The 15,757-nt window shown below is 55.1% G+C and overlaps 1 protein-coding gene across 1 annotated transcript; it reads left to right on the top strand.

Annotated features, from left to right (window-relative positions):
- Positions 1-11,602: 11,602 nt before the first annotated feature.
- LOC100216621 (uncharacterized) lies at positions 11,603-15,446 on the top strand. The gene is made up of 9 exons (NM_001317366.1): positions 11,603-11,897; positions 11,992-13,169; positions 13,285-13,656; positions 13,844-13,930; positions 14,023-14,093; positions 14,172-14,248; positions 14,322-14,469; positions 14,764-14,925; positions 15,019-15,446. The coding sequence occupies exons 2-9, from the start codon at positions 12,224-12,226 to the stop codon at positions 15,229-15,231; spliced, it is 2,076 nt and encodes a 691-aa protein (NP_001304295.1). The 5' UTR covers positions 11,603-11,897; positions 11,992-12,223; the 3' UTR covers positions 15,232-15,446.
- The last annotated feature ends 311 nt before the right edge of the window (positions 15,447-15,757 follow it).

The raw sequence follows: 15,757 nt of genomic DNA, 5'->3' as shown, positions 1-15,757 counted from the left end.
TCGGCGAACACATTGGCCGCACGGTCGAGGCCTACGTCGATGACATCGTAGTCAAGACGAGGAAAGCTTCTGACCTCCTTTCCGACCTTGAAGCGACATTCCGATGTCTCAAGGCGAAAGGCGTCAAGCTCAATCCCGAGAAGTGTGTCTTCGGGGTGCCCCGAGGCATGCTCTTGGGGTTCATCGTCTCCGAGCGGGGCATCGAAGCCAACCCGGAGAAGATCGCAGCCATCACTAGCATGGGGCCCATCAAGGACTTGAAAGGCGTACAGAGGGTCATGGGATGTCTCGCGGCTCTGAGCCGCTTCATCTCACGCCTCGGCGAAAGAGGTCTACCTCTGTACCGCCTCTTAAGGAAGGCCGAGTGCTTCACTTGGACCCCTGAGGCCGAGGAAGCTCTCGGAAACCTGAAGGCGCTCCTCACAAAGGCGCATATCTTGGTGCCTCCAGCTGCCGGAGAAGCCCTCTTGGTCTACGTCGCCGCGACCACTCAGGTGGTTAGCGCCGCGATTGTGGTCGAGAGGCAAGAAGAGGGGCATGCATTTCCCGTTCAGAGGCTAGTTTACTTCGTCAGCGAGGTACTGTCCGAAACCAAGATCCGCTACCCACAAGTTCAGAAGCTGTTGTATGCAGTGATCCTGACACGGCGGAAGTTGCGACACTACTTCGAGTCTCATCCGGTAACTGTGGTGTCATCCTTCCCCCTGGGGGAGATCATCCAGTGCCGAGAGGCCTCGAGTAGGATTGCAAAGTGGGCGGTGGAAATCATGGGCGAGACAATCTCGTTCGCCCCTCGGAAGGCCATCAAGTCCAGGTCTTGGCGGACTTCGTGGCCGAATGGGTCGACACCCAGCTACCGACGGCTCCGATCCAACCGGAGCTCTGGACCATGTTTTTCGACGGGTCGTTGATGAAGACGGGAGCCGGCGCAGGCCTACTCTTCATCTCGCCCCTCGGGAAACACATACGCTATGTGCTACGCCTCCATTTCCCGGCGTCCAACAATGTGGCTGAGTATGAGGCTCTGGTCAACGGGTTGCGGATCGCCATCGAGCTAGGGGTCCGGCGCCTCGACGCCCGCGGTGACTCGCAACTCGTCATCGACCAAGTCATGAAGAACTCCCACTGCCGCGACCCGAAGATGGAGGCCTACTGCGATGAGGTTCGGCACTTGGAAGACAAGTTCTACGGGCTCGAGCTCAACCACATCGCTCGGCGCTACAACGAGACTGCGGACGAGCTGGCTAAAATAGCCTCGGGGCGAACAACGGTTCCCCCGGACGTCTTCTCCCGGGATCTGCACCAACCCTCCGTCAAGATCGACGACACGCCCGAGCCTGAGGCGCCCTCGGCCCAGTCCGAGGTACCCTCGGCCCAGCCCGAGGTATCCTCGACACAGCCCGAGGCACCCTCAGCTCGGCCCGAGGCGCCCTCGGTTCAGCCCGAGGCGCCCTCGGTTCAGCCCGAGGTACCCTCGGCCCCCGAGGGTGAGGCACTGCGCGTCAAGGAGGAGCGAAGCGAGGCCACGCCTGATCGAAACTGGCAGACCCCGTACCTGCAATATCTCCACCAAGGAGAGCTACCCCTCGACCGAGCCGAGGCTCGGCAGGTGGCGCAGCGCGCCAAGTCGTTCGTCTTGCTGGGCGATGAGAAGGAGCTCTACCACCGCAGCCCCTCTGGCATCCTCCAGCGATGCATCTCCGTCGCCGAAGGTCAGGAACTCCTGCGAGAGATACACTCGGGGGCTTGCGGCCATCACGCAGCGCCTCGAGCCCTTGTCGGGAATGCTTTCTGACAAGGCTTCTACTGGCCGACGGCGGTGGCCGATGCCACTAGAATTGTCCGCACCTGCGAAGGGTGTCAATTCTACGCGAGGCAGACCCACCTGCCCGCTCAGGCTCTACAGACGATACCCATCACCTGGCCCTTCGCTGTGTGGGGTCTGGACCTCGTCGGCCCCTTGCAGAAGGCACCCGGGGGCTACACGCACCTGCTGGTCGCCATTGACAAATTCTCCAAGTGGATCGAGGTCCGACCTCTGAACAGCATCAGGTCCGAGCAGGCGGTGGCGTTCTTCACCAACATCATCCATCGCTTCGGGGTCCCGAACTCCATCATCACCGACAACGGCACCCAGTTCACCGGCAGAAAGTTCTTGGACTTCTGCGAGGATCACGACATCCGGGTGGACTAGGCCGCCGTGGCTCATCCCATGTCAAATGGGCAAGTAGAGCGTGCCAACGGCATGATTCTACAAGGGCTCAAGCCTCGGATCTACAACGACCTCAACAAGTTCGGCAAGCGATGGATGAAGGAACTCCCCTCGGTGGTCTGGAGCCTGAGGACAACGCCGAGCCAAGCCACGGGCTTCACGCCGTTCTTCCTAGTCTACGGGGCCGAGGCCGTCTTGCCCACAGACCTGGAATACGGCTCCCCGAGGACGAGGGCCTACAGCGATCAAAGCAACTAAGCTAGCCGAGAAGACTCGCTGGACCAGCTGGAGGAGGCTCGGGACAAGGCCTTACTACACTCGGCGCGGTACCAGCAGTCCCTGCGACGCTACCACGCCCGAGGGGTCCGGTCCCGAGACCTCCAGGTGGGCGACCTGGTGCTTCGGCTGCGACAAGACGCCCGAGGGAGGCACAAGCTCACGCCCCCTAGGAGGGACCGTTCGTCATCGCCAAGGTTTTGAAGCCCGGAACGTACAAGCTGGCCAACAGCCAAGGCGAGGTCTACGACAACGCTTGGAACATCCAACAACTACGTCGCTTCTACCATTAAGATGTTTTCAAGTTGTTCATATACCTCGCACCCACGCAAAGTTTAGTCATCAAGGAAGGGTCGGCCTCGCCTCGGCAAAGCCCGACCCTCCCTCGGGGGCTAAAAGGGGGGGAACCCCCTCTGCGTCGAAATTTTCCTCGAAGAAAGATCTCTTCTGCCAGAATGTCTTTCGTGCTTTTTGACTACTTCGAAAAGTGGATCCTGAAAACGACGGAGTACACGTAAGCAGCCAAGGCTGACCGAGCCGAGGGACTCCTACGCCTCCGGGATACGGATACCTCACTCATCACCTTCTGCGATAAGTAACTCACGTTCGGATAAGTGATTCCGCGGACCGAACAAGTCTTCACGTTCGGAAGCTCTTCTGCCGAAGCGATCCTTCGAGCCTTCTCGACTGTGTCAGTGACGGAGCCCCATGGACGGGTAAGAGTGCGCGTAAGCGGCAAGGCCGACCGAGCCGAGGGACTCCTACGCCTCCGGGATACGGATACCTCACTCGTCACCTTCCGCGAGAAGCAACTCTCGCTCGCACAAACATCCATGTTACCGACAAAAAAATCCAGATACTCGAAACAAGAGGAAAAGAGACGCAACTTTACAACACAGCGAGGGTGTGTTCTGGCCTCGGCGGCCACAGGAGACACACGCTACAAGACAATCCGATCCTGCAGGCTCGGGTCTTAACGCTGGAAGGGGGCAGCAGCACCCTCGGCATCGACGACACCTTCGGCGAGGTCCGACCTAGCCTCGGACGGCGACGCGGTCCGAGGATCTCCACTCTAAAGGACGACGTCATCGCCACGCCCGGGCAATCGCTGCCAGGGTCTTCTCCGGGAATCCGGCCCGAGCAAGCGGCTCGGCCGGTCACCCCGGGGCCTCGGCCAGCCATCCTCCAAGGACGTCAGCCCGACCCGAGGCCTCGGCTGGTCAACTCCGGCGTCGGTCCCGCTAACGGACGACCCGGCTAGGCTCTGGCCAACCAGGTTTCCTTTTCGAGCCAACTCTGCCCCTGTTCATGCTGATACCACTACCCCTAGCCTCGGCTCATCGAAGAGCGGCCAAGGGGTCCCTTTAACTAAGCTAGAGAAGCCTCGGACAACAAGGCCGACCGAGCCGAGGGACTCCTACGCCTCCGGGATAGGGATACCTCACTCGTCACCTTTACACGGGGCGACTCACGCTTGGTGAAGCGGTTCAGACAACCAACAGGCGAGTCTTAGTGCTCGAAAATGAGGAAAAAACACGGCTCCGTGCCAAAATTACATACATGTTCAGGCCTCGACAGCCACAATGAACAAAAACACTGGCATTCAAAGTGCCATTACAAACGGAACTCCGGTTCCACCTCCGCAGGTACGAACAACCCCACTCGATGGGGGGGGGCTTGCGGAGCAACAGAAGACCGACGAACGGCGCGCCGTCGCCCGCTCCAGTAGCGGCGGCGACGACGACTTCTGCTCCGAGGGGCCGAACAGCGGCAGCACTGACCTCAGGGCGGATGCTGCTGCCAAGAGGCCCCCGCCCATGCCCAAACTCGTGAGGCAAGGACGGGCAGAAGGCCGTAGAGTTGGAGGTCGGTCCGTGGGCGGCCCTGGCTATCTCGTCGGCGGAAGAACCTCTTCCAGCTGCCGTGGCAGACGCCGGTGCCGCGAGCGGCTCCGAAGCCACTCGCGTCCGAGAGCCAGGCACGCTGCAGCTGCCGGCGCCACGGACGACGACCGCCCTTTCCCTCCGATCACTGAGGGAAGGAGCGGGCCACCGCCCACGCAGGGGCCGGCCCCAACTCGGCACACTCCCCTCCCCAGCCCTGGTGATGAAAATCCTTGAGGCTGAGGGAGGGGCAGAGGCCGCAGCCCGGCTCGCTTTCCCCCACCATCAAACTGGAGGTCACCATCTTGGGTGACCGCCGGCGGAGGGGTGCAGCCGGGCTGCATGATGAAAATCCTTGAAGCCGAACGACAACTGAAAGGTACCAACTCCCACGGAGTTGCGTTCCTCCAACGATGAGGCGGAAAGACGGCGGGTATCCCCCATCCGGGGGCTTGGAAGGTGAAAAGACACAATGCATAAGGGAGCGCGAAGACATGGTCGCCTTCCAAAGGGGGTCACCCTCCTTTTAAAGGCGACTCTCCCTACTTGCGCCCCCAACCGTCGCGGGCTGAGTCTTCTCCAACACACTCCAAGGTCCTCCCCTGCGGCGCGGGGGATGGGTCCCACACGTCATGCAAACCGGCTCAGAGCAGAAGAAGCCAAACCGCCGCGCGCGGTGCGCACAACCGCCTAGCGGTTACAAGTGACCCTCCACTTTTGCCCAGACCAACGGGCGAAAGGGGCGGGCAGCCATGCAGGCGGCATGCAACCGCGCCAAGTGGGCGCGCTTCTCCGACTCCCAACACGCCCAGCATGGAGGCCCAGGCCCACACGTCATGCAACCGGCGCGCCGAATGCTTCGTGCATGCAACTGCACCGCCACTTGCGCCACCACCGCGCCTCTACTGCGGAACCAATACCGCGACTCGAGGCGACCCAGCGCACGACCCAGCAACGCCAGCCTGGCGTGGCGGTCAGTGCGGCCAAAAATGGGCCGGCAGTAATGACGGTGGCAGGCGGGCAGGAGCAGCAGTCACGTCGTCAGCCAAGCTCACGTCCCATCCGGGGGCAGCGAGAGAACCCTCTCTCACGGCGTGAAGACAACGCGCCCGTGTTCCGTTCCTCGAACGACTCGCGCATGCGCAACGGCCGCCCCACCAACCACTCACCCCGTCGCATTAACTCCGCGGCGGGACAGGCGGCGCCTCTGGCAGGAGAAGCGGGCGACGCTTCGCCTTCGCCATAATGACCGCGTCAGTAAAGGTATGCCGTGTCGTTCGATTTCGTATCCTTTTCCTTTTTTCCTCTTTCTCTCTCTTGCAACAGGGACCGGGAAAGGGGGATACCCCGAAAAGGATCCTTCCCCGGGAAGGAACCAGGCTCCGAGCCTCCCTACTGATCAGAGGTTCGAAGGCTGCCCCCCGGAAGGGTTCGACAGCCGCCTCAGATCGCGTGGGCCCTACACCCACTACTGGTTAGAGGTTCGAAGGCCGGCCCCTCGAAAGGGTTCCACGGCCGCCTCAGGCTACTCGGGCTCCGCGACCATTACTGATCAGGGGTTCGAAGGCTGGCCCCCGAAGGGTTCACAGCCGCCTCAGACACCGAGCGAGGGATGACCATGGGTACGTTCGATACATAACCGAGGCTCGGGCTGCGCTCCCGAGGTACCCTAGGACATTTCCGAGACCAGCGGGAACGATCTTGTAACGGAATCCCATCGGAGGGAGGCATCGAGCCCTCGGACCCCGTCGCCAGGGGACTGGGTCCGGCAGATCACCCGCAGGTACTTTTGGGCGTGCCTCTGGGCCCCTAGCCGACCCCTAACGAACGGGGCACGGACGTCCACTCGGATTACCCGCTTGCAGCTCACCGGAGACACCATGTTCGGCGCCCATCGAGGGCAACATGGCGCTTTCCCCCCTCCTCCTTGCGGAAAGGCGACGCAGGGGCGTATGTAAAAAGTCGAGTCTGACCCTGATCGCCCTCTCGCCCTGTGCAGAGGCTCGGGGGCTGCTCTCGCAAACCCGGCTCCGGCCGAACCGTTGACAGCGTCAACATACCAGCCCGAGAACTTGGGACCCGACCGTACACCCGGGCTACGGCCAGCTCGCATGAGGGAACGACCAGACCAGCCGAAGCATTACGCGAGGCATTAAGACCTCGAAGGAGTGAAACCACTCCTCCGAGGCCTCGGGGGCTACACCCGGCGGGTGCGCTCGCGCGCACCCAACGGAACAAAACGCAACCGAGAAAGGCTGGTCCCCTTGCAAAAAAGTGCGACGAAAGCCTCCAAGCGAGTGCTAACACTCCCTTCGAGGCTCGGGGGCTACTGTCGGGACCATAATTAGGGGTACCCTCAAGGCTCCTAATTCTCAGCTGGTAACCCCCATCAGCATAAAGCTGCAAAGGCCTGATGGGCGCGATTAAGTCAGGGATCAGTCCATTCGAGGGACTCGATCACGCCTCGCCCGAGCCTAGCCTCGGACAAGGGCAGTCGACCCCAGGGGATTTCCGTCTCGCCCGAGGCCCCCCTCCAGCGGCAAACATATTTCCGGCTCACCCGAGGCCTTGCCTTCGCCAAGAAGCAACCCTGACTAAATCGCCGCACCGACCGACCGAATCGCAGGAGCATTTAATGCGAAGGTGGCCTGACACCTTTATACTGACGCGCGCCCCCCGGCCGGCAGAGCCGAAGTGACCGCCGTCACTTCGCCGCTCCACTGACCGGCCTGACAGAAGGACAGCGCCGCCTGCGCCACTCCGACTGCGGTGCCACTTGACAGAGTGAGACTGACAGGCAGTCAGGCCCTGCCAAAGGCACCATAGGAAGCTCCGCTTCGCCCGACCCAGGGCTCGGACACGGGCTAAGTCCCGAAAGACGACGAACTCCGCTCCGCCCGACCCAGGGCTCAGACACGGGCTAAGTCCCGGAAGACGGCGAACTCCGCTCCGTCCGACCCAGGGCTCGGACACGGGCTAAGTCCCGGAAGACGACGAACTCCGCTCCGCCCGACCCAGGGCTCGGACACGGGCTAAGTCCCGGAAGACGACGAACTCCGCTCCGCCCGACCCAGGGCACGGACACGGGCTCAGCCCCAGAAGACGACGAACTCCGCTCCGCCCGACCCAGGGCTCGGACTTGGGCTCAGCCCTAGAAGACGACGAACTCCGCCTCGCCCGACCCAGGGGCTCAGACTCGACCTCGGCCACGGAAGACAGACTCGACCTCGGCTTCGGAGGAGCTTCCACATCGCCCGACCTAGGGCGCAGACCAGCCACGTCAACAGGAGGCGCCATCATCACCCTACCCCGAGCTGACTCGGGCCGCAGGGAACAAGACCGGTGTCCCATCTGGCTCGCTCCGCCAGATAGGCAATGATGGCGCCCCGCATACTATGTGACGACGGCGGCTCTCAGCCCCCTTACGGAAGCAAGAGGACGTCAGCAAGGACTCAACCGCTCCGACAGCTGTCCCTCCGCCAGGCTCCATCGCTCCTCCGACGGCCACGACATCACACCAGCTGGGTGCCAAAATCTCTCCGGCTGCCACAACGGCATGTACTTAGGGCGCTAGCTCTCCTCCGCTAGACACGTAGCACTCTGCTACACCCCCCATTGTACACCTAGATCCTCTCCTTACGCCTATAAAAGGAAGGACCAGGGCCCTCTTAGAGAGGGTTGGCCGCGCGGGGACGAGGACGAGACAGGCGCTCGCTTGAAGCCGCTCGCTCCCTCTCCCGCGTGGACGCTTGTAACTCCCTACTGCAAGCGCACCCGACCTGGGCGCGGGACGAACACGAAGGCCGCGGGATTCCCACCTCTCACGCCGGTCTCCGGCCGCCTCGCTCTCCCCCCTTCGCGCTCGCCCCCGCGCTCGACCCATCTGGGCTGGGGCACGCGGCGACATTCACTCGTCGGCCTAGGGACCCCCGGTCTCGAAACGCCGACATATAGGTATGAAAAATAATATTTTATGGTTATAGTAGGGTATAAAGGGAGAATTTATGAGAAACTGTTGCGCGAACAGTGAATGTAGAGGAAAGAATCTTGCTGACGTGGTTGTATAGTAGCATATAAAGGGGGATTTAGAGGACACAGTTGTAGATAGCCTTAGTCTATTCTCATATCTTGTCATAATATCAAAGGTCTTCATGTCATATAAAATTACATAAGATAGAACTATCCCAATTTATAGTATCATAGAGTATTTGATCCTCTATAAAATACTAAATCTCTACTTTATTTAAGCAAAAACTATTCCATGCGTTGTCCCTCTCAAAAAAGTGAAGTACAGGTCCCTAAACGTATTTACCGTGTCATCTAGGACCCAAACTCTCGAAACCAATTTTGGCCGCACCGTCCTTCCTGGACAGTGCTACATACAAATGGTCAAATGTTCAGCATTTTGGTCGCACCGTATTTTTAAGCTCACGGCAAGATTTCCGGGTCAAAATCTGAGCAGGCAAGTCCAAGATGTGCAATCCAGCACCTCACCGGGATGGCAAAAATCGATTCCAGGCCCACAAAGGAAGCCATATGCACATACCTGTTCGGCACAACTAAAATCCAAACATGGATTTCTCTTCTTCGTCACTCGATCGTTCTTAAACAGAAAAGGGAGTGTTGAACAAGTTGATCCAACGGGAATGTGGAAATAGTGTTTACAAGGTTTAACGTGGGATGGCAATAGCTCTATTCATCTGGTCTCTCAAGGGCACTATACGGGAATATTTATATGTATTCGAGTGATCACTCGTCCCTTGTCGAAGACGTTTATGCCCTCGAGTACCCAGTCTATCCCCAGAATATTCTCACGAGAGGAGGTTACAGACCGTCATTACAGAAAAAGCTATTACAGACGCGGCCCGTAATATGCTTATCAGCGCGGGACCCGTTATAGTGGGTCGAGTCCCACTTGGGCCTCCTGACGCAGTGAGGACGTGGGACCAGTAGACTTCGACAAAACCTTCGTCTTGCAACGGAGAGGTCGAAGGGGGACCGCGTCGGTTTTCATCCAATCATCGCCTTCGGCTTGCTCGGGCGTGCTCTGTGGATGTGGTCTTCGTCGGTGTAGGGAGGCGACGAAGGCATCGAGCGAAGAGTAGTGTGTTCGCCTTCGCCCCAACAGGGAGCCTATGCAGTACCTTTTTAGTCTTCTGCCTTCTAAATGTTCCATTTTTTTAAAAAAAACATTTTGATCAAGATAAGTTCACCATGTCTTTTTGCCATAGTAGAGTGGATGACATAAGGGTGTGTTTGATTTGACTTTTGGCTTTATATTTTGCCCCTAAAAGCCAAAGCCAAACAAAATGGTTGGATCCAGAAAGCAGCTTTTTCTAAAAGCCGACTTTCTCGTAGTGCAAAACTGAAAGCACCTCTGAACCTTCTTTTAGTGACTTTCGGATGGAACTATGAAAACATATATCGAAGAACTTTTAACTGCTTTTAGTGGTTTCCACTAAACAGTTTTTAGCTTTTTAACAGCTCACAGCCCACAACAACTTTTTCCACAACTCACAGCCCACAACAACTTTTTTCACAATCACAGCCCAACCAAACAGACCATTAGACTATACCTGTACATGTGGGTCAGCCTAACCCGACACAGGACCATAAAGACACGACCCTCAAAAGCACACCCCAATTATGGGTTGTGTCGTACCAGCACTTAGGCCCACCCATCGGCCTATAGCACGGGCCACAATTAGTTATGTGTTTCAGGTCGACCCAAATAGCCTAGAATGTCTTAGTGTGCCAGACCAACCCATATACATGCAACAGTAATACATAATCAAAAAGTACAGAATATATATGACTAAAATAAAACTAAGTTGTTTTGTGGCTGCCACATTAAAAACCTTTGGTCAGAAAGAAAAAAGAGTACAATTGGCTCAATAATAATATTCAGTTTTCTGTTCAGTGTTTAGTCGAGTACTATACACCCATTCGAAATGTATATACAATGATCATCATCACTATCCCCCATCTAGGTACTACTCACGAAGGCCAGTTGAAGCTTTGGATTATCCAAGCTGTGCTGGTCCCGTGGGCTTTGATAAACCTTAGTTAATACTAAGTCTATGTTTAGTGGGATTTGATGGGCCTTAGTTAAATGGGTTGTGCTAGGCTGACTCGTGGACTTAAATAGAGGCCCAGGCACGGCTCATAGATTGGGTCGTGACGACCTAGGCCCAAAAATAGATTGGAACATGTCAGGCTTAGGTCGTGCCCGAAATTGTATGCTTTGGACCGGCCTATTAGGTACAACACAAATGTATACCTATAACTTAGGCCCCTTTGGCACGACTCTTTCAAGCGGCTCCAGTTCGGGTCATCGTGAAGCTCTACCAAACGGTCAAAAAATGGCTTCTCGTCGAGCCATTCGAGAGCCAGAGCCGTTTTATTGCTAGGAGCCAGAGCATAAAAAATATGGCTTCTACCGGCTCCTACGTTCTCCTTAATACGACCGGCTCCTGCGTTCTCCTTAATACGCCATTCGAAAAAACACGGGAGAAACTGTTTTGACAAGCGAATTGTAAAACAGTTTCGCCTCCTTCAGAGAAGCCAACGAGCTAGAAGAGTATGAGCCGGAACTGTTTTCAAAGAAGCTAACACCTGCCAAAGGAGTAGTTAGACCTTCGCCCAGTCAAGACCCGGTGGAAATCTGAAATTCCCACCCTGACGGGACGCAAGAAAGGTAAAACCTAGAGATGACAATGGTACCTGGAACCCGACTACCCCGACGGGTTTCACCCGATATAAATGTGGGTAAGGAATGATTTCTCTACCCGCAGGTATATTAATGAGCAAGAACCTATAGCCATTGGTATACGGGTACGGGTACGAGTTGGTACTACCTATAACCGTCTACCCATGGATAAAATTTATCCGCATCAATATCACTATAACTATCTAATATAACCTATCTTAGCTAAAATAAAACTCTTCTCTAGCTAACAAGTTGTGTAAACATATGATTTTTCTATGTGAAGTTGAACTTGTTTTTGTATGTTTATTTAATATTTTGAGGGATTGATATATCTGAATTTAAGACTTTTCTGTGGGTACGGTTAATCGACAAGGTAAAATTGACCGTGCGGGTACGAGTATGAGTAAGATCTTATATCCGCGAACATATATGAGTTAGATTTTTTTTAATAGATATGGATACGCCGTTGCCATCCTAGTAACACCAGAGTCACATGCGTCGGATTTCGGGCTGAGCAGGGCAGGAGGCGAAGACAGGAAAAAAAGAAGGGAGAGACATGAGAGCGAGGTCCTTCTTGCCTTCTTGTTCGTTTGCTGCTCTCCCCGCTGTTCCTGTGGTTATCTCCTCCTTTTGCCTTCAATGCTGCCGCGTTACTACTGGATCTGACTGACAGACACACTGCGTCCGCCGCCTTGAAGCTAATCTTGGTGACTTGGTCCCGGGCTCCCGGCCGGCCTCCCCAAGATTCTCTTGTTCTTTCGGAATTCCGTCATTCCTTTGCAGCCTCTCCTTCGCAGCAGAATCCGCGTGGAACAAGGTCGGGATCTTGGCTCAGTTTCTAGATGGTTTGAATTCTTTCCATCCAGCAGGTTTTGGTGTTGAAGAGAGGCTATCTTTGTTTGCGAATGCAGTGCTGCGCGTGTTGCTGGAGGTGAGTTTTCACCTCCTCCGCGTTCTTCTTCACCGCCAAAGGCCCAAGAGGAATTTCGATTGGTTGAAGCGCGAATCCGCGGGGTTGGCAGGTCGATCCTCCCTTGGATTGCAGCGTGTGCCATGGTTCTCTCCTCCAATCCCACCAACAAGGCAGCAGCTCAGCTGTCACAGCCGGCACTGTAGTGCTTTCTAGCCTGCTGCTGGGCTCCAATGGCGTCCTCACCTTCGCCTTCCCCGGGCACCATCAGGGCCCCCTTGCCGCCTTCCAGCGCAACCCCGTCACCGGCAACCACCACGCCCACGCCGGCCTCCCCGGCCCCGGTGACGCAGCCCAATGCTACCCCGGCCGACCCTCCCTCGTCGCCGGTCGCGCCTCCCCCCGTCCCCTCCGCATCCACGCCACCGCCACAGCTCACTTCTCCACCGCCCTCCTTGCCTCCGCCTCCTCCAGACGCCGTGCCACCACCGCCACTTGTTGCCTCTCCGCCACCCGCCCCAGCAGCCGTAGTGCCCCCACCCTCGCCGCCGGCGCCGGTTGCAGTGCCCCCACCACCTACACCTGCTGCCCCGCCAAAGGCGTCGCCTATACATATAAGGCCCCCTGCGGCCGCGTCGCCACCCCCAACCATTCTGCCAACGCCCAACCCGCCGGCTGACCCAACGCCGCCGACATTAGCGCAGCCACCTCCACCACGGCGCCGGCCACCAAGAACGCCTCAGACAGAACCTCCACCCCTGGCACCACCACCTTCTGGAATTCCTGTCAAACCCTCTACGAGCAGTCCCTCACCGACATCCGCAGATCCTTTGATCCCCACTCCCTCTAGCCCCTCACCTCCAGGGACGACAACGCCAGGCTCTGGTAGCACTCCATCGGTGCCAGCCCCAGCAATGGCAGCCGATCCAGTTCGCCCGGTAACGACTGGGGGTTCAAACAAGTCGTCTAGTCCAGCCTCACAGAGCAGCGGCTCCCCAGTAGACAGTGGCGGAATGTCTTCAGGTGCAAAGGCAGGCATTGGTGCAGTCGTTGCCATTCTTGTGCTTATTAGCTTCGTTGGAGCTGCATTTTGGTACAGGAAGAAACGGAGGAGAGTTCATGGATACCATGCTGGCTTCTTAATGCCTTCGCCTGCCTCGACTACTACACAAGTGCTAGGTAATTTGATCCTGTGCATATGCAGCAATTACATGCCTGGGAAGATAAGGTTATTCTTTATATGTACCTGAGTGATGAACTGAACAAAAACTCATTTCTTGTTTGGGGTATTCAGCTAAAACGAATTTCAGTGCTGGGAGTCCTGAATCAAAAGATTCAATGCCAGAGTTCAGCATGGGCAATTGTCGGTTCTTCACTTATGAAGAATTGTATCAGGTCACAAATGGTTTCTCTGCACAGAACCTGCTTGGGGAAGGTGGGTTCGGGTCAGTGTATAAGGGTTGCTTGGCTGATGGAGAGTTTGCGGTTAAGAAACTGAAAGATGGTGGTGGGCAGGGGGAACGCGAGTTCCATGCTGAGGTGGATATTATCAGTCGTGTGCATCATCGCCATCTAGTATCTCTTGTAGGGTATTGCATTTCAGATGAGCAGAGATTGCTTGTCTATGATTTTGTGCCCAACAACACGCTTCACTACCATCTTCATGGTATGTTATATGTTGTGCAGGAGCATTCTTTTTACCACCTCTGTTCCAAAATATTTGTACTTCTAGCTATGGACATGGACAAGTATTTGTGTATGTACATAACCAGACCTGCAATTATTTTGGAACGAGGTAGTTCTTTGTCCGGACTAAACATTTAATGCATACCCATATTGATTTTTCATCATAGGACTTGGAGTACCAGTCTTGGAATGGCCATCTAGGGTTAAAATTGCGGCTGGTTCAGCACGCGGAATAGCCTATCTTCATGAAGATTGTAATGACATTTTTCATTCTTTCACCTGTTTTTGTGATGATTTTCACTACTCTCAGTCTCATGCTTTTTTGTTTAATTCTTTTCCTTGGCAGGTCACCCCAGAATAATCCACAGAGATATAAAGTCCTCTAATATTTTGCTGGATAATAACTTCGAAGCACTGGTAAGAATGCTTTCTACATAATTTCAGTAACATCTTATAATGGAGTCATCAGTCATTGCATTGGTGCCCATTTGCTAGGTTGCTGATTTTGGTCTTGCAAGGATAGCTATGGATGCTTGCACTCATGTAACTACACGAGTGATGGGAACTTTTGGGTTAGTAAAGCAGCGACAAGTCCAAGAGAGCAGTTAAAACATGCTTGTAATCTGACGCATGTTTCTTAATTAGGTACCTTGCTCCGGAGTATGCCTCAAGTGGCAAGCTGACCGAGAGATCTGATGTATTCTCATTTGGTGTTGTTCTCTTGGAGCTTATTACTGGTAGAAAGCCTGTCGACGCGTCGAAGCCATTGGGCGATGAGAGCCTTGTTGAGTGGGTAAGCTATATCAGTAATTTGATCCATGAAAAGGTTTCCAGTTTTCTCACCCTTCAGTAGCAAATGAAAACTAGCCATATCTTTAAGTTATTTGCACATTTCAAAATCTTAAGTAGACTTATTCACTGATTACGTCCAATTCAGTATGGGATTTAACAGTGTATCCAGTCCAGCCCTACTTCACGCTATCGATATCTTCAAATCCCATCTCGAAGTGTGGTTTTTCTGGAAAAAATAATGCTGGGGAACAATGTGGGCCAGCAATTTTTTTTGTGACAGCGTAGTCATTTGCAGGCTAGGCCATTGCTCACGCAAGCGCTCGAGACCGGCAATGCTGGGGAGCTGGTGGATGCCCGGCTTAATAGGAACTACAATGAAGTCGAAATGTTCCGTATGATCGAAGCTGCTGCAGCCTGTATTCGACATTCAGCATCCAGGAGGCCTCGGATGAGCCAGGTATAAGGATTAAAAAAAAGACAGGCATGCAATGCACATCTCATCAGACAGACGAGAACCTAACACTGCCTTTTCCCACCTGCCTCATCTCAGGTTGTGCGGGTGCTTGATAGTCTCGCCGACGTCGATCTGACTAACGGCGTTCAGCCGGGCAAGAGCGAGATGTTCAATGTCGCGAACACGGCCGAGATCAGGATGTTTCAGCGGATGGCGTTCGGCAGCCAGGATTTCAGGACCGATTTCAGCCAGTCCAGCTGGAGCAGCCAGAGCAGAGGCCTTGACGCATCTGGTTCCAGGCCATTGTAACCCTCGTCGTCGTAGATTCCTACATCTAACTAGCTAGGGTGTTTCGTGATGGGTTTTGTACGTCATGTAATTCTTTTTGATTGGATCAATCGTGTGATTATTCTTTTGCCATCCCTGTCTTGTACGACTGACATAGATCATGTGCTGCGCTGAGGCCCTGCTTGCCTGTGCGAAGACCTGCTAACTGATGAAGAGAGACTGCTGCGTTTAGTCCCAATTAGTGAATTGCTGTATCGAATTTCCTGTAATTAGCAGTGCTTTTGAAATCAGCGGTTTTTTTACAAGGAACGCTCAGTTCGAGCTGAACTTTTGGGGAAAGATTACTCAGATGTGTGCCTTTTAGACCTTTTTTTCTTCTTCCTCCTCTTATCATTTGAAAAAGATGCGCATCAGGTTCCTGGCTACCTGGTTGGTTGGGTATCCAATCTCAATCTGTTTTAGAATCCCGGGGCCTCCCGGCGAACTCGCGTCTCTAGATCCGACAGAGACATGAAACTGTGCCGAAAATTTTCGTCAGCATCGAGTG

The sequence above is a fragment of the Zea mays genome, chromosome 3 (assembly GCF_902167145.1).
Source record: "Zea mays cultivar B73 chromosome 3, Zm-B73-REFERENCE-NAM-5.0, whole genome shotgun sequence".
NCBI classification, from domain to species: domain Eukaryota; kingdom Viridiplantae; phylum Streptophyta; class Magnoliopsida; order Poales; family Poaceae; genus Zea; species Zea mays.
This window is presented reverse-complemented; position numbering and strand designations above follow the sequence as displayed.